The sequence below is a fragment of the Hemibagrus wyckioides genome, linkage group LG25, assembly GCF_019097595.1.
Source record: "Hemibagrus wyckioides isolate EC202008001 linkage group LG25, SWU_Hwy_1.0, whole genome shotgun sequence".
Classification (NCBI taxonomy): domain Eukaryota; kingdom Metazoa; phylum Chordata; class Actinopteri; order Siluriformes; family Bagridae; genus Hemibagrus; species Hemibagrus wyckioides.
In genome coordinates, this window is record NC_080734.1 from 12,591,509 (window position 1) to 12,611,034 (window position 19,526).

Below are 19,526 nucleotides of genomic sequence, written 5' to 3' on the forward strand. Positions count from 1 at the left end.
TTGGTGATGTATGGCTTGGATGCAGCTGCTCGGCCATGGAAACCCATTCCATGAAGCTCTCTGCGCACTGTTCTTGAGCTAATCTGAAGGCCACATGAAGTTTGGAGGTCTGTAGTGATTGACTCTGCAGAAAGTTGGTGACCTCTTTGCACTATGCGCCTCAGTATCCGCTGACCCCGCTCCGTCAGTTTACGTGGCCTACCACTTCGTGGCTGAGTTGCTGTCGTTCCCAAACACTTCCACGTTCTTATAATACAGCTGACAGTTGACTGTGGAATATTTAGGAGCGAGGAAATTTCACGACTGGATTTGTTGCACAGGTGGCATCCTATCACAGTTCCACGCTGGAATTCACTGAGCTCCTGAGAGCGACCCATTCTTTCACAAATGTTTGTAAAAACAGTCTGCATGCCTAGGTGCTTGATTTTATACACCTGTGGCCATGGAAGTGATTGGAACACCTGATTTCTGATTATGTGGATGGGTGAGCGAATACTTTTGGCAATATAGTGTATATATATATATATATATATATATATATATATATATATATCATTAGTATATATATAATAAATGATATATGATAATATATAAATATTATATTAATGTATATAAATAACTTATTCACATGGGTTGAGCTACATAATTTTAGTCTATCAAAAAAAAATATTTAATAATGAAATTTTTGTGTCTGAAATAAAGTTCACTGACATAAAGCTCCTCTTCCTCGTAAAGTTGTCCTCTGTGACAAACAACCTCGGGACAGAAAAAGTGCATTGCTGTTATTATACATACATTTACGTTTACATTTCTGGCATTTGGCAGATGCCCTCATCCACAGCCACTTACATTTCAGGTTGTGCCTTAACCACTAAGATACCACTTCCCCATTATAATAAAAGTTCTTAAAAACCTTAAATGTAAATATGAACTGATAATAAACAACGTGATTGTCTTTGTGACATAAAATTGCATTCATCTGCATATTGCTGTGGTATAAGACACTTGATAAAAACACTTCTGGTCTTGCAGTGGTAATGATAGCTCCTGTAGTGGCACATCATTTTTCATCTGTTCACCCCATGAAAATTCATTTTATTCATAATAAGCCATTTTTAAATTCCCGTTCTTACATGACATTATCATTAAATTAGCATCATTAGCATATGCATATCATATGCATTTCCATAATCATCATCTTAAGGAATTTAAACAAAAAATAATCTATACAAAACGTTTCTGGTTATTTTTCTGGGTGACTATCTATGATTATTTTCTATACTCCTTATAAGATCTTGCTTCAGTTCTGCAAGCACAGTGTACACTATCCCAAAATGGCAAACTGATTAGTGGCCTACAGCAGTACGTGGTGACAACTGATATGAATTAATGCTGGAATGGTATTACACACTGCAGTCACCTAATTATATATTGCTCTAGGGGAGTTTCATTAAATATGCCCTGAAATAAAATGCAAAAAAGAATAACCGGAAAACACAGCTCATGTACAGTAATCACTGTACTGGTACAGTGTTTGGGCTTTTTGCAGTTTGTTAAACAAGCCTTAATTAATTGAACTTTTACCTTTCTGTACACTACTATACACTATACACTATATTATATTGCTATTATAAGTGTACAAATCAACATAGTCTGCTGATACTCATAGAAACGTTTAAGCCTGGACATGAGACTCATGCCTGAGGGACGCATCAGCACATATTCACCAATGCTGGATGATTAATTATTTCAGTCACAGCAAGTTTGTCCTTCCAGTTTTTTTTTGATTGATTGTTTAGGATTGTCAGAGGTTTGGCCTTCTGAGATTAATTGTGTAGACACAGTAAGCCCAGTCTCACCAGACAGATGTTAGAGTTGTGTCAGGAACTGCTGGATGATCGAGGACAGCCGGTGAGTATGTTCTGCACACAGAGACAAAAATATTTACAATCAATGGAATAAAAAGGCAAAAACACATGGTCATTAGGGGCCAGCTTATAGATGTGCCTGGGTTTATGAATATCTGGCGATCATCAAGCCAAATGTGTTACATGCCCTGCTAGCAATTTTTTGGCGGTTTCTAATTGAACATAGCAAGCAAGTTAAATCCTATTCTTTTATAGTCTATAGTCGTAGTTGTTTTCTAATGCAATTCATCTCATTTCAATCTATACTTATAAACCTTCTTGTCTACCTGACAGCATGCAAATATCAGTAATGAATGCTGCTTATTTTTAGCCAGAAATGATTTCATGTCAGGTAAAATCCTACATGGCCACAAATATTCCCTTGATTTGATTAGCTGATGCAAAACACTGTAATCCCAAAACCCTGAAACAGAACCTCATCCATTTACATGACACAAGGGCTGTTTCATCGAGAAAAATACAACACAGTTAATTCCCCAAACTGCTTCTTTGGCACATTAGTTAAATGACATGCCAGTGTAGGTTTCCCTGACCAGGTTTGGGTATTAACACAGCTAAAACCATCTGCTGTATCCAGGCATATTACATGCAAATATCAAACAGCGCTCTTAAAATAGCATGGGGCAGGGAACTCGACTAAAGCTTCTATACCTATAGAAAAATTAGTGGGGGTAATTGTATAGTGAATGATGATCCCTGAACAGAAAAAATGTGTTACCAAAGGCACTTTCATATTCATCACACTACTGAGATCAGAGAGGCGGCTCGAGACAATTCCCTTCAACATTCATTAGCACGGCGCGGCTGATATGTACCACTCAAAAACTGTGAACGTGGTGCTTTGCTCACATACTTCAACCCAGGGGTTCCAAACATAATTAGAGTGCGTCCTTCAACTTGTGTAATCACGGGCAACAAGGTGAATTCCAACCTCTGTAGACATCATGATGACGGAGGGAAACTCTAGAGCTTATAAGAAACAGAAACTAGAGGACGAGTGTCTGAGCACAACAGAGTGTAGGAAAGAGAAAGGTCCACTGCTGTAGTCCCTGTCAGTGAGGAAAAATGTGCGAAGCTCTCCACATGCTTGCGTCACTACGTCCGTCCCTTGTGCAGAAGAAATGAGGTCTGCTGCTCGCTGTCTAATTCTGCATCGGTGCCTTTTTCAATCTCACTACACCGCACACCTCCATTCCCCCCACTGCCTAATTAGCAAATTTCATTAGACAGGTGGGAGCTTGGTGTTGAGGGCCAGCTTCAGTGGCAACTATTCCTGCTCACACACGCCAGCACAGGCATACACGTGACTCAGCCCAGTCAAAATCAATTGGTGTGTGTGTGTGTGTGTGTGTGAGGGGCTCTTCAATTTAGAGTGTATCTCTTGTTTTTTCTGTTTGCAGATGGAGAATACTCAAGCCATTCTAATCACCACTATCACTGTGCTATAGTGATATTAGGATGTGAGGCTCATACTGTAACCACTCAAGCCCTTTATATTTGGCATAAGCGATAAGCTGCTCCTGTGGGGATTCTCCTTCCATGCCTCTTAACTAATCAAAGTGATAGAGCTACAGTAATAATAACTGTTCCACAATGCTTTGGCACATCTCTTGAATCTGATAGGTCAAAAAGTGTTTCATTTTCTGTAACAGCAGGGCTCTGACTGTAAGTTAAGTTGCCTTTATTTGTCATATATACATTAATGCACAGTGAACATCTTTCTCCACATATCCCATCCTTGGGGTCAGCCATGATGCAGGACCCCAAGATCAGGGAAAGGTTGGGAACCTTGTTCAAGGGCCAAACAGTGGCAGCTTAGTACTGCTGAGGCTTGAACCCTGACCTTTTAATCAACAACCCAGAGCCTTAACCACTTGAGCTACCACCACCCTCTGTGACTGTAGTGCCAATACAAATCACAGGTTTATATTGTTGTATTATCTGCGAATACAAAGGACAGACTCTCCACAATAAGCTAATGTGAATGTATTTTTAGTTAAAAAAATGCATAAGGGGTGATAGAGAAAGAGAATATTACCAATCTCTTGTAACATGACGAGCATGATTTTTATCATGTGTATACTGGAGTTAATGTTACCACCCTGACAATGATTATTTTCTAATAACAACATGCCTCAACAAGAGAAAAAAATCAATTTTCACTATATACTGCATTATTTTTGGGTTCTGCCGTTAATAGCGGTGTCTAAAAAACACAGTGGAAAATATCCAGTGCGATCAATGCACTGCTATAGGTAGTGTATATCTGATTTATACTATTGCTCACAGAATACCCATAATTCACTGCACTACCTGGCTTTAATCATACTAACCTTGACTGAGGAGAACAGAGAGCTAAGCTGGCAATGTTACTTCTGACCTCATACAATAGTGGATCAATTAGTGAGATCATTTTTACAGTGATGTGTGTGTATAGCTTTACACTTGGGTAACTTTGTTCTCCTTGGATTTGACACTCGTAAATAATGTGTCAAATGTGACCGCAGCCGCAGAGCGATCAGCAAACCCGTGTCTCTCTTTCCACAATTCTGTTTCATAAAATAGTGTTCCATGTAGATTCATGTTCCACATGTCCAGCACAGAGAACCTAAGAGAATGTGAAATCTGTACCTGGTCCAGTGTCTCGGGTCAGATGAAACAAAAACTCAACCTACTTTTACGTGGAGTTCAAACTTACTGACCGTCCATGGTACGTTTCAGAAACTCGGTGTAATTGGTACACCGCTAATTAACATGTGAGTGTGAGTTCTAATTAACATGCGAGCGAGTGCATCACACGAGAAGTTTTTAAAGAGTTTACTGGGATTGAGACGTGACAGCCAATCAGCATACACACTGACAGAACAGGGTTTGTTCTAAATCACAGAATATTGGCTTTGGGATTTACTGTAATACACATAGCTTTCTCGTTAAATAAATAAATAAATAAATAAATAAATAAATAAATAAATAATAATAGCTTGGAATTTGTTTTATAGACCCACACACAACACAAGTCGTGAAAACAATAAATGTAAATTTATAAAGCTATATTTTAAAGGATCCAATTTCCATTTTAATATTTTCCAGAGTTAAAGGACACATTTTCTTTTTCCATTTTTTGAAATGTTTTGTCTGTTGCTGCTGTGAACACTAGATCCTAAGACAAAAAGTGAGACAACTTCTCGTTAATTCTAACAAATGTAAATATTCATAACATCATTTTAGAATATATGCACTATGTAATTAAGCTTTTTAATTATTAGGGAGTTGTACGTAGTTTCAAGGATGAATAGAAACACTACCTGGCTAAACATTTAATCAAAGAGAGCTTGTTAATGAGCCTAAATCCCAAAGAATATTGATATTTGTGAGCACCATTCACACAAGGTGCTGCAGTTTTAGGGGCAGTAGTGATGCTAGAAAAAGCCCACACTTCTGTGCTAAGGCAGTCATAAGTTTCTGAATGCTTTGTGTTCACGTCACTGTGTGACAGGTAGGCCTTTCACTTCATTCTGCAACACAGCCATGCATACTTTGCTCTATATTAAATGGTGTGATAGCAGACTACTAAAATAGCCCAGTCTGTGAAATGCGTCATGAAGTTTCCATCAGCAGCAGAATTAACAAGCAATGTGATTTGCCTACAAGTGATGTCATGCTCGTTTTGTCATGTGGTTTTCTTATCTATGAATTTCACATTCATAGAAAGGCACATCCCCTATTGACTACAGCTTAACTTCTGGCATGTGCAGTTAAGCCACAGGAGTGATGATATGTACAACAACTGTCAGTCTGTAGCTAAAATCCAACTATATAGCAGTCCACCATTAATTATGCTGCTACTTTAAAATAGATTCCACAACTAATGTTTATGATTAATTTTTTATGATATAGTGTCCTTTAAGACAATTAGTATTTATATAGTTCATGGAATATTCGTTAATACCAGTGGGCTAGGTAAACCCTGAATCTTTGTATTCCTCTCAATTTCCTAATCATAACAGCATTTATTTTAGTAAAGGACAACACTATATGATGAGAATGACCACTGTCTGATTGTGGTCAGGAAGCAACCAAAAGTATTTGTGTTAGTGTGAACATGGCCTCAGAAACTAAATCTTCCACAGAAATATAGATGGTGTTTTTCTTCACTCCATTTTAGTACAATTCTTAATGTGTATAGTTGCTGGAGGCATCATGTTTTCACTCATTTCGTATGTGGTAGCTTAGTGGTTAAGGCACAGGACTACTGATCTGAAGGAGTTTGAATCCCTGGTTCACTAAGCTGCCACTACTGGACCCTTCAGCAAGGCCCTGAACTCTCGAATACTCAGTTGTATAAAATAATGTGATATAATGTAAGTTGCTCTGGATAAGGGTGTCTGCCAAATGCTGTAAATGTAAGTGTGGTATTTTGAGTCATTTGGGTAAAAGAAGAAAAATAATCAGTTTTATTTATCTCTGGATGTCTAGTTGTTATAGGGTGAAATTCATTTATGTAGAGTTAGAGATTTATGGTGATAAGAGTCATGCAGCCAATCCCAGGATCATTAGGCATGAGGGGGGAATACACCCATGTCACGGTACCAAACACACACACACACACACACACACACTCACATGCAGGGGCAATTTAGCATCATTAACATCATCATGAAATCATACAGCAACACAGACAGTAACCAAGGCTCAAAATGAGAAGCTTCTCACTCAAAGAACATTCACCCAATGACTATTTGACTATTCACCCAATGACCCAAAGTATTTTTGAGTATAAATTTGAGTGCTACCTTGTCAATGTGGCTTGATAAACTCAAAAGATTCTAACTGTATAAATGTGTGCAAAAAATTTTTTTGAACAAAAAATAAATAATTAGGTATGTACTCTGGTTTCTTTTCACCTGCCTCGGATATTCAGGCTCTGCTATTTTATAACATTTCCCCGTCTAAACAATCCCTTGTCGAAGCATAAGCTCTGTTCAGTTTATTCGCTGTTTATTTTCGCCTACATTTTTCAACAGTTACAAAATAAAACCGCACAAAGATCTAAGTATTTTGCATTTCTCTAAAAGGTGACGGATTCAGAAGTGAGTATCTAAGGAAGTCACGTTATGCGTTATGAAACAAAGGTCGACAGTTTAATTGAAAGTGCAAATTACGTTCACATTCAGCCTTGCCACCAGTGGTTTGCGGCCCGGGTTGAGTGAATGTGAACAGAGGGATGTGTTTCCAGTGGGGGGATGGAATTAGAAAGAGCAGATAATAGCTTTTGGTTTGCACTGTTCCTAAGTATTTTTAGACTCAGAAATGCAGTCCAGAAGAGGAATTCGTTTAGTAGATTTCTATGTTCCCTGATAGGGATGAGTTCCGAACAGTATGTACTGGTTTGATGGAGGGAATTCCAGGTCAGAGGTCAACGGAGGAAAAATAAAAGTAACAACTGAATGAACAATACAAACATTCAGGCCTGTTGACTATATATACGATACTTAAATATTTTTCTGTTTTTAAAAAAAATCTGATATCCAAATGAACATCTGATCAACAGTTAATAAAAGGCTGACATGGTCACTGCTCTTAGCTCTCTGATTCGATCTTGAGATGCGTTACAGTCTGTCTGAATTCTTGCATGTTGATGCGGATTATGTTACTCACGCCCTCTTGGGTTTCCCTGAATTGGCTACAATAAACTTCCCCTAAGTGTGAATGAGTGTGTGAATGTGTGTGCATAATGCCCTGCAATAAACTGGCGTCCCATCCAGAGTGAGCTCTTCCTCTTTGCACCCAGTGTTACTGTGATAGCTCTTAGACCCTGACCAGAATAAAACGGTTACTGAAGATAAATTAAATTCATTTTCTGCTGCTTATACCAGTGGAAACATAGCCAGAGATCCACAACACTTTTATTTTATTACAGTAGTGCAAATCAATCCACCATTACCATAGGTATTATATTTATTACACACATTTTATTGTAAGAAGACACTTGAAATCAAACTTTGGTTTAATCCAAACCTCAATACCTCAAAAAACAAAAAAGGAAAAGTCTATAAATAATGTCCAATTGTGTTTGAAATGCATATGAATGAATATCCCTTGTACCTGGCCATACTGTAAGACTTTTCTACTTACAGAAAACGAACAGACATGGTCTTTAACTCAGCATTGCACAACTGTGAATTTAACACAGGCAGTTAAATGTGCACAGTCAGTTCGTCTTTTTCACTAACAAGCTCTCATACAACATGCAAAACCCATACATTACATTCAGCTATGCTGCAGCTGACACATTTTACAGCAGCATCTTAAAATCACAGAGCCCACGACAACCCAGGCCTTGCGATTGGTATGCAACACCAAGCCTTTAACAAGCATTAGAGCAAGGCTTGCGTTCAGTCGTAGAGCGAGACAGCCGAGCAGGAGATGTCTGTACACAATCTATTGGCGGCTTTTTAGTGCTGTCGCATTAAACAAACCCCAAAAAAGGCTAGAAGAAACCCAACAAAGAGATGCTATGAAAGTAGTAAAACATAAAAGGCCTGTTGGACAGATTAAAAGCCATGTCACCTTACATAACACATTAGATTTAATCCCCAAGGCTGTGTTGAAAACCACCTATGAGAGCGCTATTTTTAGTTGGTCTGTACGTAAGCATGGCAAGGATCCACTCCTCAATGGATCAAAAAGTGCCCATTTTTTAGGTGCAAATAAGTGATGCATGCTCACTGGGAAGGATTGAGGACTGTGTAAATCGGTTACTGGTAGATACTGATTTTAAGATTTTTTTTTTTAAAATGCAGATTTACTTACTAATTCTCATTGTCTTTTATTATGTTAAGGAAAATAAATAAATAAATAAATAAATAAATCTTTATAGATTCAGAAGTACATATTATTTCAGATTTTAATCATACACTAAGCATTATTAAAATGACTTTGCATACTCTTAAATAAAAGGTTACGTCTGACATCCTAAACTGTTCTTTGGTTTGTTTCTCTTGGGGAATCCATAAAGGCTTTATGTGGGACTCTAAAACAGTGAGTAAAGGTTTCAATCGAGACACACTTTGATGCCTGTTGTACTTTACAAAATACAACAATATATAGTTGAAAATCATTTTTTCTCTCTTGTTCTCTCTGCTTCAAATGTGCAAAGTCAAATCTATGAACACTAACGAAAACTACAACTTTAACTTTAACTGTAAATCTAATACAGAATAATAAGATGTAAAACAAACAAACAAACAAAACTCACCAGTGCTGCATCTAGTGTTTCATTTGAACAATAGCATCTCCTTTCCTGTAAACAAAAATGAATAAATCAATGAATTAAAAAATCGAATTAAAGTTTTAATACATCTGAATAAACCAAAAAAATGCTCTTGACACTCAACAAATTGTAAGCTTTCATCTTTATCAGCCGCAGACTAGAAAACATTTGGATTGCTATCCAGCCAAGGACAACAGGCACAAAATGACAGTATCAGGAGTCATTCTCATAAAAGGCATAAAAAGCAAGCTGTCTCAAACAATCATAATAAGAAACACTATGAGTCACCATGTTTGCAACTATCAAATAAAAATATCCTTACAGTGTTTATCAAGGCCATATTGGAAGGATTCAGTTCTCAGTTTATTTTGGTAAAACGGATAAATGTGTTAGGACTCGAGATCACCTCGGAAATGATCCAAGATGCAAGCAGAAACTTGAAAGTTGTAGAACTTGTAATGCTGTGATCAGTAACCTTGAACAACAGTGTGCTGTTATCACCATCTTATCATCCAAACACTAGGCATAGTTTGCATGTATTCACACTTTTAAGGAAATCTGCTTGCATTTATTATTAAATTAATAAAATGTCCAAAAACCAGCGGTCAGGTGGCTGAGCAACAGCCTCAGAATGTGACAGTACAAAAACCTCAGATCATTCAAATCTGACATTAGCACTAAGAGTATGGCACTCTTACACCTTTTATGCATCTTTTATACAGCCTAATTGCTTGTATAGCTTAAGTCCTAGATTGTGTGCATATATACTCCATATCAAATTGAACAAAATGGTTGTTTTGTCAATTCTACCATCCATGATTTCTGTCCTTATCACCCAGCAGTTGCAGACATGCATTCCTTCCTCTTTACGGGACACACCTGTCTTATTAATTTTACTGTTATTTCTGAATAATTTACACCAACTGGTAAACAGACTTGGCTATGAATGACTGAATAATAGGCTGAGAGTAACTGCCCAACTGAACACAGAGAGAAGAGATCAGGTTCACTGGAAAATGTGCCACCTGTTATTTGCTTCAGCATTTGCAAAGCAGTACTTGTAGAGAACGTTCGAAAATATGTGTTTAGAAATGAACTGAGTTACTACGCAGAGAATATACCAGCTCAGGTACTGCTCAAAGTCTTAGATGCTACTCTATTCAATTCAAACAGCAAATCCTGATGACAAATTCATCAGATTTACACCACTGAATGTGCTTATATATTTTTTATCTAATTGTGTATATAATTTTGAATAGATGTGATTGTTAATTCTAACCATAAGATTTACACAATGCCTCACAAGAGCACAAGCACCAACATTTTAGAGCGCACACAGGGTTAACAAGTGCAACTTTTGAACCGAATTGTACCGAATTCGTGCTCGTTTGAGACTTAGGGTAGCAAGTGAACACTGCATAGAACTGATGTCCAATGCTGAAAACGTGCAACAGTGTTACTTGCATGCAGGCACAGTATGTTGCACCGACACAATTACATTGCCTTCATGTAACTCGTTATTTTTAAATCATGTTAGGATACAGGACATGTTGTAGCTGCAGCATGTATGATATTAGTAATAATGTACACACATGCAAAGGATATGTAGGCAACTAAATAACAGCGCAATGTATTTGTCTGGTTCCAGATTTGCATGCAAAGCTTTTTAAAGGAGCAGCTAAATCATGCAACAATAAAGGTTTGTGACATTGGCAAGTCTGTAATGTATTGCTCGGCTGTGCTGTATGGATCCTGGCTCGTATTTTGCTTTTGGGTGCTCCTAAGTGCTAGCTGACATCCAGCACGCTAGCCTAGAAGCTAACAGCAAATAACGTCCACAAGATTTTATTTAAGCACTAGTTTTAACAACACTCCCGACTGCTGTAATGTAAAAATAGCACAAAGGCACGCGCGTGTTGTGCAACGGGATAAAACGAGGCGCTACAGCTGCACCCTGCACACTTTCCGCTGCTCCTCATCCCTCCTGCCTCACTGCCAAATGTGTCTGGCTAACACCTTTAGCTACTGGAAGCCACTTCTAAATAAATAAATAAACAAACAAATAAACCAAAATAAAAAGGCGATCTCCAGTTTAGACACAGCTTTTCTTTATTATTATTATTATTTATCCGCTTCTCTCCTCTTCGCCGTCGTCTCTAACACTCGCACCACCGATTTTTCCTTCACTCGATTCTCGGACCTCCCGAGTCAACCAGCCTCATCTAGGACACACCATAGGCAGGAAAAAGGAAAAGAGAGAACTGACTGAAATCACCGCAGAAATGACACAAACATCATCGTCCCTTACGTGAACAGCTGATTTTAAGGTGCTGCTGTAAATCCGGCGCTTGTCAGATCCCCGGCCCGGATTTTGTCCAGCTGCTGTCCTCTCTGTGTGTCCCTGCCTCCTGATAATGCTGCCCACTCCCGTTACCTCTCGCCCTCCAGTGGAGAGCCGCTACAGAAACCCCCTCCCTCACTCCTTCCCTTTCTCTCTGCTGAATGAATGAAAGGTTAGCAGGGGGAGTGAGTCATGCTCAAGTGCCCTTCCTCCAGCGACTACAGCGGTTAAAGAGGTGGAGGAGGAGGAGGAGGAGGAGGAAGAGGAGGAGGAGAAAAAATATCTGTAAATCACCAGGATGCTGGAGGATATATAAACATACATATATACGCTCCCTCATGCAGCTACTACAGCGACTCCTGATCTTGATCCACAAACAGAAATCAAGCCTTCTCAGAAACACTAAAAATGAACCAAGTTGAAGATTTTTGACCAATCAGCTGCAAGCCTGCTTTTCCAAGAACTCATTTGAAGCCATGTGACAGAAACTGGGTTATGTCACATTTATGTCATATTACTGCATCTACTCAGTTTGAGCTCGAACATTTCTTGCTCCCTTTATGGGCAGAGGAGCGTTCACAGACCTTTTTTTATTCAAAGGGGACAGGTTTGATCCCCATAGCCAATTAGGGTGATGCAAAATATTAAACTGCTACTGTAAAAAATGATATAAAATGTTTACTCATATCCGTGTATGACCTGAATAGATTCCCCATCAGACATACAACGCACACACATAAGTAACACTTGTTGGTCATCTAGTAGTATATAAAAAGATGTAGCCTGATTTTATGTTAGGTATGATTTAATAGATAGAAATGTATGCCGGAGAATGTCGGGCCAGGGAATAGTTTGCTTTGCTGGCTAGCTAAACTACATTATACAAGCTGCACTGTCTTCTTCTTCTACTTCTTCTTCTTCTACTACTACAACTACTAATAGTTATAATAATAATAATAATAATAATAATAATAATAATAATAGGTTCACTGACAATTCCTTCAAGTACTATACTTATTCCTATTGAAAGTAGCTATTTAATAGAGCTTCAGATGCTTCATGGTAATTTCATGGTATCTTCAAAAAGCTTCTGTGTTTTTAATCCAGAATTCCCCGAAGTACATGAATCAACCACAGTTGTTTAATAGTAATATAAGGTTTTTAAAGAAACATAACTAGTGTATATAATTTTCATGGGTAGGACTCGTCAGCAGCAGTAGATGTACACTTCTCTCACTGGGTGACAAATTAAAGGAAAAAAACAAAGGAAACAAAAGTTGAGCATCATTTATATTCAGATCCCTCTTGCACCCTTTTCATTAGTTTCACTATAGTTAGAGATTAATTCATGGTAGTTACTGAATCATATGCTTTTAGATCAATGGTTTAGTTTAAAGGGTAAAGCGGATATTATATAATACACAGATAATATTCTAATAGGAAAGTGTGTGTGTTGGTTGTGCATATGCATACTATTTAATGTGATGCTACATTTAATAATGTTACACTTATTTTTCTGTATTTTTCATGTTCTCTAGAGTGAGAGACGGCAGCCAACACAGCAGATGTGATTACAACAGTGTGGGCGTAAAAGTGGCAGTGTAATTAGTTGTAGGCTAACTGTCAAATCAAACAAATACAAACAAATCAACACAAATATATATATATATATATATATATATATATATATATATATATATATATATATATATATATATATATGTATATGTATATATATATATATATATTTATATATATATTGTCCTCCTCAGTACAGTAATCATCATTGCAGTGAAATCTTTAGCCTAGTTAAGGAGTGATTCCAAATATGGACCTGTTGGGACCTCCACTGCTTAAAATATGCTTTCTAATTAATGGCCCTTCAAAACCTTTGGCTACTACCCGGATGTCTATTGCCTGTAAAAATGGAAAATGAGAACAGCTGTATATTGTCTTTGCAAATATTAACATAACACTATCTCCCCATCACCCTTATGAAGATAGGATTCATTAAAGCACTTATCTACCACCTCCTGTCTTCTCTGAATTAATGCAAGCATGAGCATATTCCCAAGGAGGAAGCAGAGGCACGGTCACTGCTTCTGTTACTTCCAACATGATAGATATGAAAAGTATAACTCCTTGTTCTATGAGTATAAATAAGGGTTAATTAGCCCACTTCCTGCTTGCTGGGATGGAATGAAGGCTCAGACATTGTCCATTACACCACTATTCAAAGCCTCATCCAATGACAGAGGAAATTGTTCAGAAAAAAAGGAAAGTAGGGATAAGCCATGGATAGACACATTCACAAATGTAGCCCTTAGCAAATGTTATACAAAAAATGAGTAATTTTTTTTATTTTGATGAATGCTGTGCTGTTTGCCAGGCTTGTTGCTTATATTCAACTTTCCAGTTGAATCTCTTCAGTAAAACTCAACATCAAGATGCCTTTAAGGCTAGATACCATACAGTACAACAGTGTCTACACAGTTTCCCTTCACATTCCAAGCAATCATAAAAGACCATCTGATAGAAACTAGGGTAATCATGTTATTTTCTGTCCAAGCTTAATTATCCTTGAATTAAAAAACATACAGGGGAAACTATTGGCACATGAATAACGGTACGCAGGCTATAGAAAAATCCCCTCTTGTGGATGGACGCATGCGGTTTGAGCTTTGATACATATCAGAGCAAAGGCCACAGCTGCAGTGATCACAGCCGGCTTTCGCTTTGAATTATTCTCTTTCATGTGAGCTGTGTCTCTCTACATTCATTCATTCCCATCTCTTTCTAGCTATCATTTTTTTATGTCTTTGCTTGCACCATGTATTTGTGTCTTTCTAGATCACTGACATCAGTTTCTTGGATGAAGAGTTCAGGATGTGATTATAATTACATGGTAATTACACATTACATAAAATCTATATTTACACACACACACACACACACCAATTAGCCAATACCTTAAAACCAGTGACAGGTGGAGTGAATAACATTGATTAGCTCATTACAGTTGTGTCTGTCAAGGAGTGGAATATATTAGGCAGCAAGTAAATAGTCAGTTTTTGAAGTTGTTGTGTTTGAAGCAGGAAAAATGAGCAAAGATTTGAGCAACTGTGACAAGGGCCAGATTGTGATGGATATATGACTTCATCAGGATGTCAGGTTCTGTAGGGTATTCCTGGTACGCAGAGGTTAGAATCTACCAAAAGGGGACCAAACAAGAACAACCAGTGAAGCAACAAGGGTTAGGGCCACACAAGGGTGACTGAAGAGTGTGGGCAGAGAAGGCTAGCTCGTGGTCCGATCTTACAGAAGAGCTACTATAGCAGAAATAGCTGAAAAAGTTAATGCTGGCTCTGATAGAAAGGAAGCCTGGTCAGATCAATCATGTTTTGTTTTACATTATGTGGAGGCCAGGTTAATGTGTGTTTCTCACACAGGGAAAACATGGCACCAGGATACACTATGTGAGGAAGGTGAAGACAGTGTGATGTTCTGGGCAATGTTCTGTCGGAAAACTTTGGGTCCTGGCATTCATGTGGATACGAGAACCCTGGGCCATGAAATTAAAATGGCCCCCAAAATTACACTTTCCTAATAAACAAAGTTGGACAACAAACACTTGAGATTAAAAGCAATGAGCCATGGAGGATATTTACAGGCCACACACCCACGATTAACTTTTCCCACTTTAACGCTGACAGAGCAATCTGAAATATGACTGTGTGATTTAGTGCTAAGAGGAAGTCCCATTTCAGCTTCACTAACATATCAAGGTCAGCTGCTGGTTCAACTCCAGCACTTTTTAAATAAAATCCTGGCGTATATATCTGCTTCCCAAACAAAGGGATACGTTCTGGCTCACTTCATTCACAGATTTACAGCTGATAGGACTGAGCAGCCAAGTAGAGCTCCCTGATCACAGTCCTCCAGATATATTCTCACTAATGCAGCCATTACAAAGAGGTTAATGCTGTGTAATCCAAGTTGGATTCAAAACATTTGACTTTTTAGATTATAAATGACCAACAAGCACAAAGCTGTACGTTTACATATAGAACCAACATTTATTTTTTATTTACAAGCATTTCCTCTATACTCAAATTGTCCTTTTAACATGTTTTTTTTTCTGCTTACATTTTCCAAATGCATACAATATATCCAGTACCTTTATGTCTAAGACAAGAAACATGTAGGATAGAGAAAACAAAAATCCACCACATTATTTATAGACCATTCTTCTGAAATACTGCTAGTCACAAACGTTACTCAGTAGTGTTATGGTACTAAAAGTGCACATAATCTGTTTAGCAGTTGACATTTAGACCTACGACAACACATAGTCCTTATAATGACTTTACACAATGCATGTCATACATTCAACAAGCAAACATATAGAAAGGCACAGGACTTACAATATGGCAATAATCCCTCAAAAGTAAACAAAAAATGTATTACTGTACACTCATTAAGTCATTTCAAGTCTATTAAATGTTCGAACTTTAGAAAATTTGTTTGTGGCACAACAGGCTAGAACTATACAGTACAGTAGTCTAAGTGGACAGACTGGGCCAATATAACGATTATTAATCATGCACTATACCGAGCATCTGAAATGTTTTGGGAATCCAAGCACTGATAGACATATTCAGTTTTTTTCTGGTTTTATCTACTTGTCAAGAACCTGAATAAATACAACAGTTAGAGTGATGATAAGACTTTTGTCTAATAATCCTTACAAATGAAAAAGAAAGAATGGACAATTGTAAGGACATTTACACCAGTACATACTTGCCCTCAGTTCTACTTTACATGTTGTGTGGTCATATAACAAGATATGAAGGTTACTCACAGGGTTATGGAGAAGGTTTGACTTCGGAGCTTTTGAACAAAATCCACCCTTGTTCATTTAAATTTGCATTTCTCATGAAATCAGACTGATTACATCAGTGTTTTCAAATAGTAATAATAATAATAATAATAATAATAATCATCATCACCATCATCATCATAGCATTTTATGTTATGCTTTCAGTTTAAATATGGCATATTGTCCTTGCTCTAACGTAGATACAGTTATGTTGATACTTTTGCAAGTTATCTGGTGTTTAACAGAACAACATGCCATAAATATTATGCAGATCAACATCCTATGTATATTTTCAGTTCTAAACCCATTTCTGAGTGTAAATGTTACACAGGTTAACATATCACTCAAATAGCTGTCAGTTGTCACCCTATACTTGGAACTGATCACTGTATACTGTATAGGAGATTATTCTGAGGTCGTCGTATAATATTTTTCTCTTTTTCAAAATGTGCTTTGCCTTTCACAGCATGTACGTGTTAATTGCAATTACATTAAAACAGTGATTATAGACCAGATTACAATTTAAGTAATGATAACATTCAGTGCCAAGTTACATTTAACAACAAATGCTCTGCACAAAAATGTGCTTGTAAGACATCAGCAAAATGCATTCAAATGATCACCTAGTGACCCAGGCATGGATACAGTGATTTTTTTTTTGTTTGTTTGGCACAAATATTTTACCACAAATGGGACAGATTTATTTTCCCATGCTTGTGAAGGTAACCTGGGGTGAGAATCAAAGCACTATAATCATCAGATCATCATATCCTGCTCACTCTCCAGATTAACAAAGACCTTTGTGCTTTCTAAATGTTTGCATTTTTGCTATAGTTCCCTTTATGTATACTAATTATACATAGCTATACTCACTTGGTCACACAATGACAGCTAAACCAAAGACCTTGACATGTAAATAAAAATGAATAAGACAATAGAGGAGTAATGAACAGCATATTCATGTTAGATGCAGACACAACAGCATCATGTCTAAAGCATATCTACATTGCTCTTGTAGAAATCATGAAATGATCATGAAACATAAACGATTTCAGTGCATTCTATCTCTAAGGCCAAGGTGCAAACAAATATTTTTCGTACATTTCTACCCACCGTGGTCACATGAACTTAACTCTTTCGTAGCACTTTCGTTCTTTTGTAGCTTAAGGTTATAATATTTACATTTAATATTATGCATTTTCTTTCGATTTCTGTGCTACAACATTTACAAGTGTACAAAAACATGCAACTGGCCCCACGTTCCTCATGTTACATTAATATGTAGTGTTTGTGGTTCTATTTATAGGTATAAAAAGTTAAAAGAAACAAAAAAATCAATAAAATATTAAACTTTTTTTTTTGTAAAACAGGTTTGTGGTAATTTGTACTAGTTTAACAGAAACAGTAGCAGATATAGTAGAGTTGTGGTGAATATGGGGCTGAGATCTACAGGTTAAAGCTATTTTAACAGCCTTACTCTGAAATGACTTTCATAGATTGCCTTGCAAATAATTGCCCAGGCTTGGGTTCACTATTAATGAAAATATAAACATAATCCCTAGTGCTTAACTAAACCCAAACAGCAGCATAATCAAACTTGTCAGTTTACAGTAACAGATTTACAAATTAAAACCCTAATATCATGAAGAAACCAGAAGTATTCATGCTGTTGTTCAAGTATGTTATCTCATCATCCCGTCAAACACGTCTTACCTTAGTATTATAAAGCTCTATCTGTGTAAGGAATGAACGGCAAAGAGAAGTTACAAAGTCACAGAATCCCAAAGATTGGTGTAAATGATCAGACATGAATAAGAGCCAACTCCAGGAGCACAGATGTTACAAATTCTTTACATATGCTGATGTGGAACCCAGCATGTAGCTCAGAGAGGAGTATCGAACACCTTCTCTGCAGAGTCCTCATCTGCATCCTCCTCTGACAGGCCTGCTTTGTGGTTTAGGTTCTCGATGGTGGATGAGGTGCTAAGGCAGCTCGGGTCCCATTCATTACTTAGCATGCCTTTAGCGCTTTCCTGTACAAACTCTTGGATCTCCACCGGGAGTCGTCGGAACTTGTCCTGGTATTCCTGGTCCAGCTCGTTTTGAAGCTGTGGAAAAAAGCAGTACAAGATTTGAGCTTATAGGATGCTATTAATTTCCTCCAGATGAACACACTCTCTCTAACCTAATGTATACAGTGTAATACCTACATCTTTAACTCAGATTAACTCACCCTGAGTGGTTTTTACCCATCCCCAGAGAGCTAACCACAGCACGGAGTAAAACATTAAAAGGTTTATAAATGGTGTCTAACAGCATCATTTGGGTGATTTAACAGTTTAATAGCTACACAGCAACGAAAGGAGCATGGGTTCTTGGAGTGTCCTTCAATGCAGCTGAAAAGCACTGAGAGGGCAAGAGAAATCAAATGAAATTGAATGAAAATGATCATCAGTTGTGTCACTATCTCTCTCTGTCCTGTGCCAGCTCTCCAAATTCACTTCTGCAGAATATGTTTTTTTCTCCCAGGCATGGACTCCCCTAATGATTAAACATGACGAAATTGTATTCATTCTGACCCAATAATTGCGTTAATGCTTATTCAACTAGTTAACTACCCTGCTCAGTCTTCTGGGAGCATTGTAATTAAAGAGAAGCACCAAAGACAAATTTGTGTCAGAGGCAATGACTGTGAAGCACACTCACTGTTCTTTTGCTTTTTTGAGAACGTCATCAGCATCAGCAAATGTTTAAGGATGCTTCGGCTGAAATTCGAGAACAACGTGGAGCTACTACTGTGCTTAATTATCTTTGAAAGCACATCTAAAAAAAGCACACTATAAAGGCCTCGAGCTTTCTAAGGTCTTTAAGTGGATTCATTATCCTAGCTTATCTTATACAGTACGTTTTATAATATACATTGATTCTGTATAAAAAAATTGGTAACACTGTCAGTAAAGGCTGTATCTATGATAAATACATTCATAAATAAAGACATTCATTTAGATATTATCATTATAATTATTCATGATTTTATTTTGAAGTGTTCATTAAAAGTTCTATATACAATAATATATTTTTCATGATACATCGTATCACCAATGC

General features: G+C 37.4%; 2 protein-coding genes across 6 annotated transcripts in view; both read right to left on the reverse strand.

Moving 5' to 3' along the window:
* The window catches only part of LOC131345970 (1-phosphatidylinositol 4,5-bisphosphate phosphodiesterase beta-4-like), a 65,539-nt gene extending 53,769 nt beyond the window's left edge, over positions 1–11,770 (reverse strand). For 2 of the 3 annotated variants that reach the window (XM_058379213.1, XM_058379210.1), the window contains exons 1-3: positions 11,510–11,769; positions 9,187–9,231; positions 1,860–1,922 (exon numbers count right to left, since the gene is read on the reverse strand). The gene's annotated coding sequence lies outside the window, so the exon portion shown is untranslated. Of the gene's footprint in view, positions 1–1,859; positions 1,923–9,186; positions 9,232–11,509 lie in introns of all 3 variants that reach the window. The other variant, XM_058379214.1, reaches the window with a different exon arrangement.
* A 3,833-nt stretch (positions 11,771–15,603) lies between these two features.
* The window catches only part of LOC131346055 (1-phosphatidylinositol 4,5-bisphosphate phosphodiesterase beta-1), an 89,794-nt gene continuing 85,871 nt past the window's right edge, over positions 15,604–19,526 (reverse strand). For 2 of the 3 annotated variants that reach the window (XM_058379376.1, XM_058379375.1), the window contains exon 34: positions 15,604–18,529. In XM_058379376.1, coding sequence (XP_058235359.1) covers positions 18,305–18,529 — 225 coding nt within the window. In that variant the 3' untranslated portion in view covers positions 15,604–18,304. The remainder of the gene's footprint in view (positions 18,530–19,526) is intronic. The other variant, XM_058379377.1, reaches the window with a different exon arrangement.